The sequence below is a fragment of the Chiroxiphia lanceolata genome, chromosome 12, assembly GCF_009829145.1.
Source record: "Chiroxiphia lanceolata isolate bChiLan1 chromosome 12, bChiLan1.pri, whole genome shotgun sequence".
Lineage (NCBI taxonomy): Eukaryota > Metazoa > Chordata > Aves > Passeriformes > Pipridae > Chiroxiphia > Chiroxiphia lanceolata.
In genome coordinates this window covers 19,086,672-19,101,966 of record NC_045648.1, presented here as the reverse complement: position 1 = coordinate 19,101,966, position 15,295 = coordinate 19,086,672, and the positions used below count along the sequence as shown (strand labels likewise).

At 45.3% G+C, this 15,295-nt stretch overlaps 3 protein-coding genes across 7 annotated transcripts in view; 2 read left to right on the top strand and 1 right to left on the bottom strand.

The window, feature by feature from the left end:
• USP3 (ubiquitin specific peptidase 3) overlaps positions 1-4,312 on the top strand; it is a 42,003-nt gene extending 37,691 nt beyond the window's left edge. For 2 of the 3 annotated variants that reach the window (XM_032700295.1, XM_032700296.1), the window contains exon 15: positions 859-4,312. In XM_032700295.1, coding sequence (XP_032556186.1) covers positions 859-1,024 — 166 coding nt within the window. In that variant the 3' untranslated portion in view covers positions 1,025-4,312. Of the gene's footprint in view, positions 1-822 lie in introns of all 3 variants that reach the window. The other variant, XM_032700297.1, reaches the window with a different exon arrangement.
• Positions 4,313-6,295: 1,983 nt separating this feature from the next.
• Positions 6,296-13,398, top strand: FBXL22 (F-box and leucine rich repeat protein 22). 2 transcript variants are annotated; one of them, XR_004359288.1, is made up of 3 exons: positions 6,296-6,667; positions 8,771-9,452; positions 13,388-13,398. XR_004359288.1 is itself a non-coding variant. In XM_032700299.1 (2 exons), the coding sequence occupies exons 1-2, from the start codon at positions 6,333-6,335 to the stop codon at positions 9,114-9,116; spliced, it is 681 nt and encodes a 226-aa protein (XP_032556190.1). In that variant the 5' UTR covers positions 6,296-6,332; the 3' UTR covers positions 9,117-9,487. The 2 variants fall into 2 exon arrangements, 1 of the variants encoding a protein (XP_032556190.1); XM_032700299.1 differs by lacking the exon at positions 13,388-13,398 and having other exon boundaries at positions 8,771-9,487.
• A 1,166-nt stretch (positions 13,399-14,564) lies between these two features.
• Positions 14,565-15,295, bottom strand: part of HERC1 (HECT and RLD domain containing E3 ubiquitin protein ligase family member 1) — a 112,778-nt gene continuing 112,047 nt past the window's right edge. For both annotated transcript variants that reach the window (XM_032700294.1, XM_032700293.1), the window contains one exon: positions 14,565-15,237. In XM_032700294.1, the coding sequence (XP_032556185.1) occupies positions 15,052-15,237 (186 nt within the window). In that variant the 3' untranslated portion in view covers positions 14,565-15,051. The remainder of the gene's footprint in view (positions 15,238-15,295) is intronic.

The window sequence follows — 15,295 nt, the reverse complement described above, 5'->3', positions numbered from 1 at the left end:
GCTGATACCCAAACTGAAGTCTCAGTTCTGTCCAGAAAGCCCCTCCCTTGGTTTCTCTGGAGGAAGGGTTTGAACTCTTGGATTTGACTACTAAGGGCAGCCCATGTAGTGACACAGAGCATCTGCCTGGTGCTTCAGACTCGTAGGAAAACTATATGGACAGCAAAGGAAACCTGAAAAATTTTCTTCCTGATATTCTGGGAATAGTTTTGTTTATATTAGGCAATATGAGTGTCTCTAGTCTGAAATGGGGAAGATTTCTGAAAATAGAGCACAGTGATAATTTTATAGCTAATGCTTGAATAACAGATAATGGACTTGATTGTGCCTAAGCAAATATGGAAGTTCAGTGTTGCAGGAAGCCTTGCACAAAAGTTATGGGTTTTTATTAAAAACCCCTTTAAACTCCCCCCAGTAAGTGATTATTTTACTTAATATAAAACTTTAACTTGGAGAACTTGGAGCTGCACAGCTCGAGGAGGGATGCACCTTCCCAACTGCTGTGGGGGCTGTCAATGCCTGGTTCCTGGCACTGTCTCAGCCCTGGCAGACAGGATCAGGTTGAGGAGCTCTGTGTGACTGTGTCCCCTGACAGGGTGAGGGGCTCTGTGTGACTGTGTCTCTCTGGCAGGGTGAGGAGCAGTGTGTGACTGTGTCTCTCTGGCAGGGTGAGGAGCAGTGTGTGACTGTGTCTCTCTGGCAGGTTGAGGTGCAGTGTGTGACTGTGTCTCTCTGGCAGGGTGAGGTGCAGTGTGTGACTGTGTCTCTCTGGCAGGGTGAGGTGCTCTGTGTGACTGTGTCTCTCCTGGCAGACAGGATCAGGGTGAGGGGCTCTGTGTGACTGTGTCTCTCTGGCAGGGTGGGCTCTGGCCATTACACGGCGTACGCAGCGCACGAGGGCCGCTGGTTCCACTTCAACGACAGCACTGTGACCCTGACGGACGAGGAGACCGTGGGCAAGGCCAAGGCCTACATCCTGTTCTACGTGGAGCGCCAGGCCCGGCCCGGCGCCGACAAACTCTGATACCTCCTTCTCAGTCTCACTTATCAAGTCCACCGGACAAAACATTTCCATTTCTCCATAAATACTTGATCCAAGACTTATTGATTTCATTGTGCACTTTTCAATTTCCTCTTGTGGGTTTTAGTTTTGTTGTGTCAATGGTAGCATTTGACTTACTGAACTTGGACACAAACTAACTTTTTTTTTTTTAGTTATACCAGAAAACCTCAGCAGATTTTGATTTGCTGCTTTAGTTGTGATAACTCAATTTTTATATATATAGTTTCATGAAATAGTTATTTGACTTTTTTATATTAATGTTTTCAGTTCTCACTTTCTAAAGGCACATTTACATCCAAGAAGCTTTCTGTCCTCCTTACAAGCAAGATAAATGTGCTTCTGAAGAGCAATACAACTTCATGCTGTTCTCAGTGCTGTCACGTAGATATGATTTAATCTCTTTCAATCAAAGGACTGTTTGCACGTCCTATTTTCCCTCATGCAGGAAACTTAAACAGTGACCTCTGACCAATCTTTCTTTGTCTGCAGAAGAGAGGAGATGTGGCATCATTAAGTAGACCAGGTAATTGCTGCTATACTGGTGTGTATTCAGGCTGCTGACTTTCAGGAATCATTGTAAATAAACAGTTGGTTGAATTGTATTAATACTGCAGTTTAATTCAAGTATTCCTCACATATGCTCTACCCCCCACCCACTTCAAATTTAAGAAAACTGTCTTAAAATTACCTGTCCAAATTGTGTTGAGATTCATGGTTTTTGAGCTGAACCTGATTTACAGTAGACATCCCTCATTTTAGGCTGTCATCCTGAAATTTGACCTTGAACGCTGATTTGCTTGAAAACTTGGGAAACTTCCTGGCAGTGGGACCCCCAGCCTTCTTTCCTGGTGGGAATTGGCAGTCTGGGGGCTGAATAGAGCCTGCAGTTCACCCCGAAGGAGGCAGGTGGTGTTCCAAGTGCTTTGCATGGAATTGTTTAATCAGTTCCAATGCAAACTCAGGGAAGGTGCTGCTCCTGCCAGCAGAGCCCTGTGAGGGAGGGGGTGAGCCAAGCCTGCAGGGGCCTGGAGAGCACTCAGGGAGCTGTAGCAGTGGCACCTTGGCTTAGGCTCTGGGTGAATGTGATGGGATGCAGTTTGTAAAACTTGGCCATGTAATGGAGAAAGACTTGTGCTAAAAAATCAACCTGAATTTTAGCTGTCCTGCTGTTCTGAACAGTGAAAGTCAGCAAGATGGAAAAAAAGGTGAAGAGCAGAACCACTCCTGCACAAGCCAGACACCAAATCTGACATTTGCCAAATGCTGCATTTCAGGTCTCTTCCCCCAGCCCACCCTTTCTAGCTGGACCCTTGTGCCAACCAAGGAGCTGGGCACTCCTGAAATCTCACAGGGCTGGGAGTGAGAGTGGAATATACTTAATGTAGTCACACCATCAAACAGCCCCTCTTAGCAGTGTTTGTTTGTTAAGCAATAAAATACAGTAGTCTGAAAACACACAAGATGGGATTCCCCATTTTAGCAACTGCTTCTGAAAGCCCTGGCAGGGTGGAGGGGTTGTGCCCCAGCCCTTGCCTTGCCAGGGCCAGGGAAAAGACAAATCACAGCCAGACATTTGGGCCAGTGGCATTCTGGAGAGCTTTTCCACAGCATCTTACACCAGGAAAGGGAGAAATTTTCTTTATACCAAACTGCAGAAAGCATTCAGCATAGCTGGTGGTGTATGCACATGGAACTGCATGCAGGTTAAATCTGTGGAGTTATTATTTGATACACAGTCACATATGTAAGGATGTTGGCTTTTAATGAGGCTGAACAATACACAGAACTGTTCATTGCTTTAAATTGTAGATAGTTCATCACCTTCCATTTCTCCCTTTCCTGCAGGCAGGGTGTGGGGCAGGTAAAGAAGCATCCCAGCACGTTATCACCCTCCCTGCTCACAATAGTTGGGAAGGTGTGTAGATCCCATCCATAGCTGCATTTTGTCTGCAGGCTGCTTGGACTGGAGTCCTTTAGCATTTTACCTTCCTTTGACAATGCCAAGCTTAAAGTACAGGAGCTATGAGCCAGCAGCAATATACCTTGCAGTAGTCAGGTGTGTGCAGTGTTCTTGCAGAACAGTGATGTAAATGTGCCTTTCTGTATTCTTAGAAATTTAAATTTGTAATCTTCAGCAACATTCACTTATTTTAATCAGCTTCTACTTCTTTTTGGGTCAGAGTTAACGTTCTCACGTGAGCATTTCCCTGCAGCCCCTCTGGTGTGTGCAGCACCCAGCCTGGGCAGGGCTGTCTCCTGCACACGAGGCAATCACAGCAGGCGCGTTCTCGGAGGGGCCGAGGGCTCAGCCATCTGCTCTGCTGGAACAAGGACAGTGTAAATCCTTTCCTAATTTAACTTTCTCCCACTGCAAACCCAGATGGACAGTATGAACAGTTTGTTGTGGCAACACAAGTATTTCTCTTCCTGGTGGAGAACTTTGCTTATCCACTGTATTCTATTCAGTGTGGTGTCAAAAAAAAAAAAGTAACTGAGCACTGAACCAGTAACATGTACTGCACCTGGCCTAGTATTACATTTTTAACCTTACTTGTATATCCTATATTTATCTACTAGCTCATGGGGGGGATATCTCTTTCATTTAAGCCAAATGTTTCTTTTCTACTTACTGCTGATCATAATACACACTAGGCTGGCAAGAATTTTTTTTCTTGCTTGTGACTGCTCTGCAAGCAGCAACTGCTCTCTACAGTTCAGAGACTTGCATATTTTTCACCAAAATTTGTCCCGTGAAAGGTTGTCCTTTTGTTAGTTATTGTTTAGCCACGTCTACAACTGGAGACAAGGTTTATGTCAAACAAAATGCAAAATGTCCAGCTCTCAGCTGTCAGCAAGAGAGTGTAAAACTGAGACAGGCAGGGACAGTGGACTTGGATCAAAAGCAGGAGGCCGTTTGTGAGGATTTTAGTCCAGCAATGGAAAGTGTAACACGTGGTGTTCCAAAGTTTCCCCAACAATGTTTCATTACTGCTGTGTCTGTGTCTTACTGATGAGGTCATTGGCACCTTGACAGCTGATTCCAACGTGCTTTAGGATCTCCTCAAGTACTGTAGTGCCATAGTTGTAATTGTTTACCATTAAACTCTTGTGTGTAATTTTCAGTGAGGATTTACTGACTGTGCTCATCTTGTGTGTTTCTGGAGCGTTTCCAGGATGAATGTGAATTATATCTCATCACACAGTGTGTTTATGGAAAATGTGCCATTAAAGTGTCTCCTTTCCTTAGAACATGAAGCTCCTCTTGTCCTTCTCCAGGCTTGCAGAACAACTTTAGTGTCAGTCTTTGAACACAGCTGGCAGGGTATTGCACCTTGTGCTGGGGGAAACAAAATAAAGCTATTGAAGTGTTCCTGACCATGTAACACCTCTGCCAAACTTTGCATCTAAACCCAGAGAGGACCTGCCATTCAGATCTAAAGGACCTTGTCACCCAAATGCTGTTAATTTTTATGTCAGATTGTGGTGCACCCCTCTGGCAGGAATCCACCCCAGCACTGCTTCCCTTGTCATCCAGCTCTGCTGGCTGGGTGGTTTGTTGTCTTTTGGGTTTGGCTGAGGTTTTTTAAATAATATTTTTTAAAATAATATTCCTGTAGGGGTAACAATTCTGAGCAGTCTCAGCTGTTCAAACCTGCTCACAAATGAAGGTAAGTTCTTAAAAAGTGAGAGCTGAAAATGCAAATATGAGAATGAAGAACAACACCTGCTGGGACACCATTTAAGCTGCTGTTTTCCAGGGACTGCCGTACCTGGTATGTGAAACCTTGTCCCTTCCTTGGCTTCTTGAAGTACTCCTTGCACTGGCCAGAGCCTGGCTCTGAGCAGGAATGTCCTTCTCATTTCAAGGAGGAGATTAAATGGCAGAGGATATGAAACCAGGAAGGGTGGCAGTTGTTAAGCCCAGTTTACTGTACACAGAAAATGGCTAAAGAATGAAACCCAAGTGCAGACACACAGTGCTCCAGCACCTCCTCAGGACAGGGAGGTAGAACTGCTGCAGCTGCAAACACATTTCAGGTCCTATTTCTCAGAGTTGAAGAAGTTGAAGTCTTACCCTTATCCTCAGGGTAAGAAGGAAAAAGTGAACTTGGGTCCCACTCAGCCCTGTCACATATGAAAACACTCCTAATTAAAGTGCACAACTACACCAAGTCCCCCAGCTGTTAGAGAAGTGCAGGCCACTTGTAAACCCCCCACAGTGCTGTTCTGCTGTTTCTGTCAACCTCTTTGTTCAATGTTTTCTCTTGCATTTACACCAGGCAGAAGATTGATATAAAATACCTTAATCTCAAGCACTTTTGTTTCACAAACATTAAAGTTCAAGGGCTGTTATTGCTTTTAATTCCAACCCACCCTTTGCTGTCACTTTATTTTTCTTCCAGGAGCAACTTTCTGACTACTGGAAAACAAATACTCATAAAACCATTTCCATATCTCCTTTTTCCACCAAAAGGTGGAAAAAAGGGATCTGTGGTAACAGAACTAAACCTGCAAAACCAAACCAACCCGATTTGTAAACCTCAAGCCTAATAGAAGACATCTATTTAAAGCACAAGCCCACAAGGAGCTAAACATAGACCTCTGTTCCCAGGAGTCTGTGCCATTCCTTCCCTCCTGCAGGAGGTGGGACACAGCCAGCTTTGTTTATGGGATCAGAGCCCAGCCCCAAATAACTGTGCAGGAAACTGCCCACAGCTCTGAGGCTGCAAATGGAAGCTGCAGAGGGTGTGGATGTGCTTCAGAGCACCCAGGGAATTTTTAGATGATGTTTTGAAAGTTCATTATCCACTGTAACAGTCCTTGAACATGAAGCAAAAGTGCAACCTCACAAAAATCAATGAACAAATAAAGGCCACAGTTGCTGTAAACACAAACTGCTGCTCAGAGAGCCAAGGCCTCTGACGGGGAAAGGCTGGCAAAGACACTCCTTGCAGCTGTAGTTACACCCCATTCCCACTCCAGGAACTGTGCTAAACCCCAGGAGTGTCAAGGGGAAAGAATCCCTTTTAAGGAAGCATCTCATGGCAGTCAGGCCCTGCTGTTCCACATCCCATTCCATCCCCTCACAGAAGGGAACACGAGCTGTGTGCACGTTTCTTTGCCTTCCCCCGTTCTGAGCTGCTGCACCACTTGTGGGCCAAAAATAACCCCCATTCCACAACCATATATGTGCAACAGCCCTGGGGAGGCTGAGCCCCTGCAGCACCATCTCCACAGCCCAGGAGACTGGGACTGTTCCAGCCCTGCCATGCACATCACCCAGCTGAACCGGGAATGCCTCTTGCACCTCTTCTCGTTTCTGGACAAAAACAGTAGGAAAAATTTAGCAAAGACATGTCACAAGTTGCTAGAAGTGTTTGAGGATCCTTTACTGTGGCCTTTGTTGAACTTCCATTCTCCAGTGGAACTAAAGAAGGATAATTTTCTCCTGGGACCTGCTTTAAAATACTTATCCATCTGCTGGTATTCAGAGAGAGTCAAGGTGTGTAACATTGAGGACTGGATGAAAAACAGTTTCCAGAGAGACTTCTGTAACAGGCATGAGAACACTGTCAGGGATTTTTTACTACAGGTTTGCAACAGGTATGTTCTTTGGGTGTGACTGTGCAGGTTCCCTGCCTTGACATGAGTGAAATGAGAAAAGTGAGAGCTGCTGATTACCTTATTTTTAAAATACTCCATCCAACCTGCCTGAAATGGAGCATGAAGTGAGTGCTTTGACTTTACAATTTTAATACAATGTTAAGTTCATGTTATGGTGGCAATAATGAATACTTCATATTGACTTTCCTTAAGTCTATTTTTTTCTTCTTTTTTTTTTTTTGAAGAATGAATAATTAATATGGGAAGGTGCAATACTGCCTCCCACATTGCTGTTTAACTGACCCACACCACTCTGGCAGTGACTGGGGGTGGGGGCCCAGGGGAAAGTCATGATTTCAAACAGCAAATACACATAACAGCCAAGTTCATTAATCACGTTACTAAACATCAGATTTATTCCATTCTAAGAAATAAGTATTGCTTTTATACTGAAATTCAATTAGGTTTTTTATCAACTACACTAAGGGAAGAGAAAGAGGAAAAGCAGCCCTGGGTGCAGAGCATTTCTTACAAGAGCTTTGTTGTTACAAAGCAGCTCTAACAAAAGCTCCATTCCATGAGGAGGTGGCAGTGCCTGTCAGGGTGCACCTGAGTGCCACAGCCAGCCCTCAGCTCCGGGAGCAACGCTGAGAAAAGCCAACAACTCCCAGGATACCACCAGGACACAGTGTCTAGGGAGAGGCAGCACCAGAGCTCAAAACAAGGATGGGAATGGGGGTTCAAAGCAGGGGGTAAGTTCCAAGTACCAAGTTTCAGAAGTAACTGTTATAGAACTGATAAAGATCTGGATTAAAAAGCAAAGGATCAGCACACCTGCTCCTACAAAGGATAAAACAAGCAATCATTGGAAGCATTCCAACAAAACGCTCAACATTCAAATGCAAATTAAACATCCAGCTTTTCTCCCTGAGTGTGAAGTACGTTTTATTTTGTTAAGGGCACAAGGGATGGGAAAGTCAGAGCCTTTCTTGACCCTGTCAGCTTTTTTCTCCAGCTGTTCCTAAGGGTAGAGTAACAAAACAAGCCCATGCAGCTGACACGATCTCACTTATTCCCTCAGCTCCAAAGGTGAAGTCAAGCAGCAGCAGGGACACGGGCTGGGGTGTGGAGGCAGAGGAACGTGCTGAGCACCGGTTTTAAAGGACAAATGACCAGGATGCAGCAATGGCAGGACCCCGTGTTTGCCCCACTGCTGCTGTACCCCTAAAAGCACGTGCTGTAAGCACAGATCTGTCCATGGAAGTGCTTGGGCACACCACGGTTCTGACAGGATGGAAGGGGCTCCTGTTCTGTCCATGACTGTGCTCATGGAGGAACAGGAGGCTGTGTTTAGCTAAATAGATGCTGCTGAGCTGCTGCTGCCTGGAGAGGTGTGAGCAGGAACCAGACACTGCAGGGTGGGCACAGGGTCCCTGCCTGGTCAGCACAAAGAGCTGCTCCAGGTCTGGCTCAAGGACAGCCAGTGGAAGGCAGCAACAGCCTTTCCTGTGCTTGCCCAGGGCTCCCCAAGCAGCACGAAATTAAGCTTTTTTCATTTCCTGCATCCCTGTTTGAGAGCAGTGACTCAAAGGAGAATTTAAGACCTGCGTGGGGTTCAAACATCAACACTCTTAGGAAGCAGCTGGCACCCATTCAGTAAATCCAAGGAGCTCAAACAGACCTGTAATTTCTGAAAACCCAGAGTTGGAGTGTCCTACTTGACCACATACAGCAGTCTCTTCCCTCAGGTGTCCTCACCTTCCTCCTGAAATGAATTTTATCTCTCCTGGGTCTTCACTCCAGTGCCTCACAGCACCTGGCAACTCCCTAAGAAAAAACAGTGGAGCTGCAGCTCAGAGAGGCCTCCACAGCCCCTTCTCCAGTGCCAGCTGAGCTGGAGGTGCTGCTACCAACACAAAAAGCAAAGATGGTTAAACTTTGTAAAGACTGAGATGTACATGTGTCCCCCCACTGGTGCCTTTTTACCCCTCCTGCTGAAGAGGTGTTTTTCCAGAGTTCATATTTACTCCTGACAGTATCAGCTCGTCCAAGCTCTAGGATTTCTCTCTCCCATCCTCTCACCTGTTGCCATCATGTTTCCAGGTGTCCAAACCTGCTGTCCCTGACCCTGTCTGGATGTGGCCATGTCACAGACGACTCCATCCTGCTGCTCCTCAAGAGCTGCCCCAAGCTGAGGACACTCAAGCTGGAGAACTGTGTGCGGATCACGGACCGGAGCCTGCAGGCCGTGACCCTGCACGGGGGGGCCCTGCACACCCTGCACGTGGATTTCTGCAGGAACATCACCCAGGCTGGGCTGCAGAGGGTCAGGGAACAGTGTCCTTCAGTGATGCTGAGAGCAGAGAGAAGTGCCAACATGATCCCAGACAGCCAGCCAGACAAAAAGCTGAGGCTTGAAAGAGCATCAAGAAAGCTGGTTGAGCTTTAGGTGCAGCAGATTGTGGGGTGGGGATGATCAGGGTGGGTATCTCACCTCACCTGAACTCGGGAGCAATGACCTGTGGCACTTCCCTGCCTTCTGGTTGAGTCCAAACAAATGGCTGGTTTGTTTTGTTAAGGGTGCACTGGGAAAAGGCATTTCCACCAGGAAAAAAACGTTTGCTCTCTGTTGTTCCTTGAAACTGGAAACCCTGCCCTGCTGTCACACAATGCCAGACCTGCCCCAAACTGCAGTTTGGGTCCCTCCTGGGGTGGTGAGTGCAATGCACCTCACTCAGGAGGGAGCAGCAGATCTTTGATTGAGGCCAAATTATAATTCGACAGAGTTCAATAAATTTGATGGAATTTAACAAAGTTTCACATTAGTCTGACAAGGTGCAGTGAGTTTGATGGTACAGTTCACCTGAGTAATTACTGCATGGAAAAAACAAAGACAAGGACATACAAAGAGTTGGAATTGAGGTAGAGTGATCCACGCAGAGAGCCCAGAACACAGATGAAGGAATAGCCTCCCACTGAGGTTCCATCACAAGGTTCAGAGTGGACCCCACCCTATAAACTCCTCAGTGATGGGTAAGGGCACAAAGGCACAGCAGACACTGAGTCATTGTGTGACTTTCACAAATTTCAGGGCAGAGTGATTACCAAATTTCTGTTAAAGGGTATATCCATACAATCATTCCATCTGCCAAGGGGATAACCCCTCCCTGTAAGGTCTTCCCAGCAAAAGCAGAGTACCTGACAAGCAGCACTTCCTTAGTGATTGACAGTGGGAGATCTTTACCAGGCTCTTTGATTAAATGAGGGAAGCATGGACTCAGTGCACACAAAACACAGGCTGACCCTTTGCATGATGTACTTACATAATGTAAGATACACCAAGGAATCTTTCCAAGGTGACATTAAAGGAAACACAGTATGAACAAACGCTGGTTCAGAGAACTAACCTACAGGAAAGGACAGTGACTTACAGCTTTAATGCTAAATTAGGAACACACTACAGCCCAGCTGGATATAAACACTCTTTTCTCACTGCAAAGTACAAACCAAGGAGCTATTTTCATCACAGACCACAAAGCTGTCCCTTTCCTGCTGCTCTGCTTCATGGAAGTGGAGCTTCACTGCAACTGTGCAGGTGATGCTGTGCCATCATCTACAGAGCCAGGCACCAAAGGCTGGCACAGTTTTGTTCTGCTGTGGAAAACTGGCTGTGGTACCCTGGGTTTGGTGTGGTATTGGGACTCAGGGCTGTCACACCACATTCCAAGACTCTTTCTGCCCTTCCAGACTTTTCCTGAGGAAAGTTAAACGTTTCTGAGTGCCCCCTTCCTGTGTCCTGCAGTCACCAGGCCCAGGTTTGACTTGTCTCAGTCTAACAATCCAGGAAAATCCTTGTCATCAGGTGTGAGTTCTGCAGGGGTTTGTCTGAACCACAGCATTTCTCAAGCCCTGTGCCTTACTCTCTGTGAGCACATCCCCAAATTCTGCTTTCCATTACTTCCCATTTTGTTCAGCAATTCTAGTGTGAATTCAGAATTCAGACTCCTGGAAAGCACCACAAAATCCTGCCCATTCCTGCTGCCTCTGCAGCTGAACTTATGTTTACCTTAAATGCCTGTCCCATCCAGTATAACCCACTGAAGAACCTTCTGCTTCCAAAGAAAGGCAGACCATGAAATGGGGGGGAACCCGTGCCAGTGCAGCTTCCACACCAAACAGGACCAGGCTGCACATGGCCCAGCTTCACAAACCCTGGGTCCTGAACAGTTCCAGCCTGGATCACAGTGAAGCTGTACAGCAGTTAAGATTTTGGTTTAAATTAAAACCCTACACAGAGTAGGAACATCTGAGAGTGTGTGTGTGTCCTTAAAGCAAATTTAGAAATACTAATTTCCAGAAATACTGTTCTGTCCCACTAAGAGTCTCAACATCTCTGTTCCATTACAGACCAGTTATTCAGTATTTTATTAGGGCAGCACAGCAGTTCCTGTGCCTGTACCACAGCAGGCCTGGCTCTCATTTACATGCTTGATAATTAATCCTACTGCAGGTAACAGAACACTGAGGAAATCAGAGTTAAAAACATGTGAACTGGAATTGCCATTACCAGAATTCAACTATCTCAAGGCTATCGAGATTTAAAATAATCTGCATTTTAACAGTTATTTGCAGGTTTAGTTTTCCAGCCTTACTACTGGTCTGCATTTTAATTTTTCAAGTAACTGGAAGACTGTAAGAGCCAACTTGTCCCCGAAGGAAATTTGTGACTTCTGACTTCTTCAGAAATTATTCAAGGGTGTCACAAATATCCAACATGATACATGTTTTTCTTTAAATTTAGACAATGGTGTGACTGCAGTACCTCTCTAAAACTCAAAGAACGTGTGAAAAACTGCTGCTGAAGCAGAGCAGACTTTTTCCCTTGCTCTTTGGCATCTAAACTATAAAACCAAGTCCTGAAGTTGGGCCTCAGTTCCCCAGGAAGAACTGGTTTGATTTTCCAGTTCCTTGCTGTATTCTTTTTACAACACTGTTGCTCCTTTAATTAATGTGCAGAAAATGCCTGGGGTGCCCTAATGACCAGCTTGACTCTGGTGCCTCAGGTGGCCTTAAAAGAAAGATTTATTTCAGCTGGTCCATTGTCTTTTGTTCACATTTGAACAGAAAGAATGGAAACGTGTTATCAAAATTCCACCTGAAGCCAATTTTTACTGCAAGACTAGAATGGTAAAATTGTATTTCCAGTTTCCTTAAGGAAGGTAAGTTTCAAATCACTTCAGCAGAACTGTTTTATTAGACTACCTGCCTAGGGTGGCTTCTTTCCTCTGCAAAAACTGCTGAGCCAGCTATGAGCTCCTGAAAACACTCCTCGTGTGCTGCAGCAGAAATGGAAAGAGAACTTTACAGCTCTCAGCATAATGGAATATACTCACTGCTCCTTTCCATCCTGGTTAACTGATCCACAGATATCCTTGGGACACTCTAATTTGGCTGAGCTAAGAAATAAAGCAGAGCATTACAGCAACTCAGTCACACAGAGCTGGAATTCTAGAGAAACACTTGATCAGTGTGAACATCTGTGAGAAACACTCACCCAGAAAACAAACAAGGAAGATAACTGGATTATTGCATCTTCATAACTCAGACTTATTTAATGGCATGACACTGTAAAACTCTGGCATTTCATTCACTCATTCCTCAGTCAGTGGGACCCTTATGCACTACGAAGGAACAGAACTGAAGTGTGGACAGGAAGGACAAACAGCAAATCCCAACCCAGCACTCACAGCCTGGAAAGGCTGAACAGACCAACTGTGAGGTGGAAAGTGGGATGTTGGCACCACTCCTGCCTTGGACACACAACACCAGTGTCACAGGGTGCTGACAAGCCAAAACTAGGCAGGAATTTACACAGTCACACCAGGAACCAAAGAGCTTCTCCTGCTGCCAGCTCTCCAACCCTCGGGCTGAGAGACACAGCTCTGGAGGTGGAACAGGAACAGATTTTCAAGCAGCTACAAATATGAAAGTGGGTTTGCATCTGTCTGCTTATTACTCAAACCTTTCTGCCAGTTTTCTCTCAGGACTGTCTGGGGGTGGGGGGTGTTGTAGCTTTTTTTTTACTTTATAGAGCCTAAAAGGATCTTAAAACACCCACTTGGTTTCTTTGCCTATTTACGTACAAATGCTCAAAGTCATTTTACTTTGCTCTTCCCCAACATGAACGAGGATATTTGTTCATGACATGGTAAAATTTGAACACAATTGTGTTGATACATTTTTTCAGCACCAATAATAAACTTTCTCCCTTAGCAATTCAATTTGAAAATTGAGTATACAAAGTGATCACATTTTATTCAGGGTATGATGGAAGGATGAAAACAGGCCTGTGGTTTTCTTTAGCTCCAAGCCATTAAAGTTCCATCAAACACAATCCTTTAATCAACATCAATATTTACCAATATCAACATTCTCTTTCATTTCAGTGTAAACTGCCTCCAAAAATACCCTCATTATCCAAGAAGCCAATTGCACAGTCCATATAAAACTGCAATTTTTAGGCACAGTTCTATTATTTCCTTTGCCTGATTAAAACAGGCTGACAACTCAGTAGCACTAAGACACATCAGTGAAGTCCAGCAGGCAATAATACAGGACTTAATACAGCAGTTTCCCCTTTTATTTGTAATACTGCAGTTTTTATGTATTACACCCATAAATCTAGACCACAATGTGCATATACTCCCCCACAACACCAAGAACTCAGTCCAGTTTGGAACCAGAACACACAAGGGGGTAGGAAACAAGGGCTGCTTGATTTCAGGGCCCTGAGGCCCCCCTTCCCCCCAGACTGCTGACCCCCCCTGCAGTGTGGGGGTCACAGCTACAAACCTTGTGCCTTCTCCAGGAGCCAACAGCTAGTCCTGACTTAGAGAATGCCACCAGTAAACCCCAGACCTGCACAGCCCCATGGCTTATCAAGCTTTGAGCACTCTGAGCTGGCAGCAACAACCAGTTCAGTCTTGGACAGTCAGGAATTTCCCAAGTCATCCTTGTGAACACACAGTGAACATGAGAAGAAAAACAACAGGAATTTCTGCCTGTACTCCAGGCTCAGATGGACCACTCCTGTCCCAGGTGAGGTGACACTGATGAACACTCTCACCTGCCCTCAGGCCCCACAGCACCTTCTCCAGGAGCTCAGAGAGGATGAGGATGGGGGGAACGGGGGCAGAGCAGCCCTGACTCACCTGGGGACACTCTCCAGGTCCATCCTGCTCCTCCACACCAAGCAGCATTTCTGGTTTGACACAAACGAGGTCTTTTCTACACTGGAAATTATCCATTGCCCAGTACTCCCCTAAGACACAGATTCCTTTGTGCAGCTCATTTCTGTCCTAACCAAGGATGGAACTCCAGTGTGACCCAAACCATGCTGATCATAACAGGTACAGCTGCAACAAAAGGAGAGTAAAGGCAGAGCCAAGAATGTGCATAAACCCGCAGCCTCAACCACTGCCCTGTCACCTCCACTGTCAGTTTTCTGTACTCAGGAACCAACTCTGTCCATCTGTACATTAAAAAACATTTTTTTGCCAAAAGATTCAAAGGTTTCTGAGTGCAGGTGGCAGCACATTGCTACTGCCAACAACTCCTCTGGAGGAGCAAAATGTTTAAAGGAAAAGCAAGAAGGAACCAAGCACAAGATGGACTTGTATTGCAGTAGGAGGATCAACACCCAAACAGAGCAGCCCCTCGGACACTGGGAAAGCAAAGCAGGGCTACACATCACAGTCAGTGAAGAGAAACATTTTAAGGTGCTTCACATGTCAAACCCTGCCTGAACACTGTAACACTATGACTTCCTGAGACAAAATATAAAAAATATGAAGACAGACAACCAACCCCAGTTCACAAATGCATAACAAGCCACCGATCCTTGAATTTGCTTTATTTTTCTCTGCATAAGGAACCCTGCACAGGCAATTCAAATTAAAACAAAATAAATATGTGAATATTCGTGTAAAACAGTCCTGGCTAATGAACAATTATACACAATGTACAACTCTTCATGTTCACTGGGAGGGCTTACAAATGTACTATTCCCAACAAAAATGCACCAGAATGTCTCCATGCAAACTTATCAAAAGTGACCAAAAAAGGAGAAAAAACTTACCCATCGGACTTTTTTGTTTTGTTTTTCCTTTTTTCTTTTGTACAATCACAAAAAAATAAAAACATCTAATTTTTTTTTGTTACATTTAGAGTAACTAAAATGTGGCCACCATCTATTAACATCTGGTTTGTTTGTTTTCTTTTTTATGCTCCTAAAACATCTATGGTTACCGTAAAATTATGCCAACGATGAATTGGACTTAGGGCACTATTTGTAGGAAAAGGAAGGTGATTTTGTTCACAGAGTGTCAATAATCCGTGTCGGAGCCCTCGGCATTGTCCACGTTCCGGGAGAGCATGTAATTGTCCATGTCTATGGAGCGGCAGTTGTTGATTGCATAGCGCAGGCGCTCGGCCATCACCAGCTGGCTGGAGTACGGGGGCAGCCGCAGTTGAAAGAAACAAGTCTGTGAGGTAGGCAAGCTGTCGTAAGGCTGTGGGAGAGGAGACAAGGGGGGACACTGGTGAGCTGGGAATCAAGGAAAACATCCA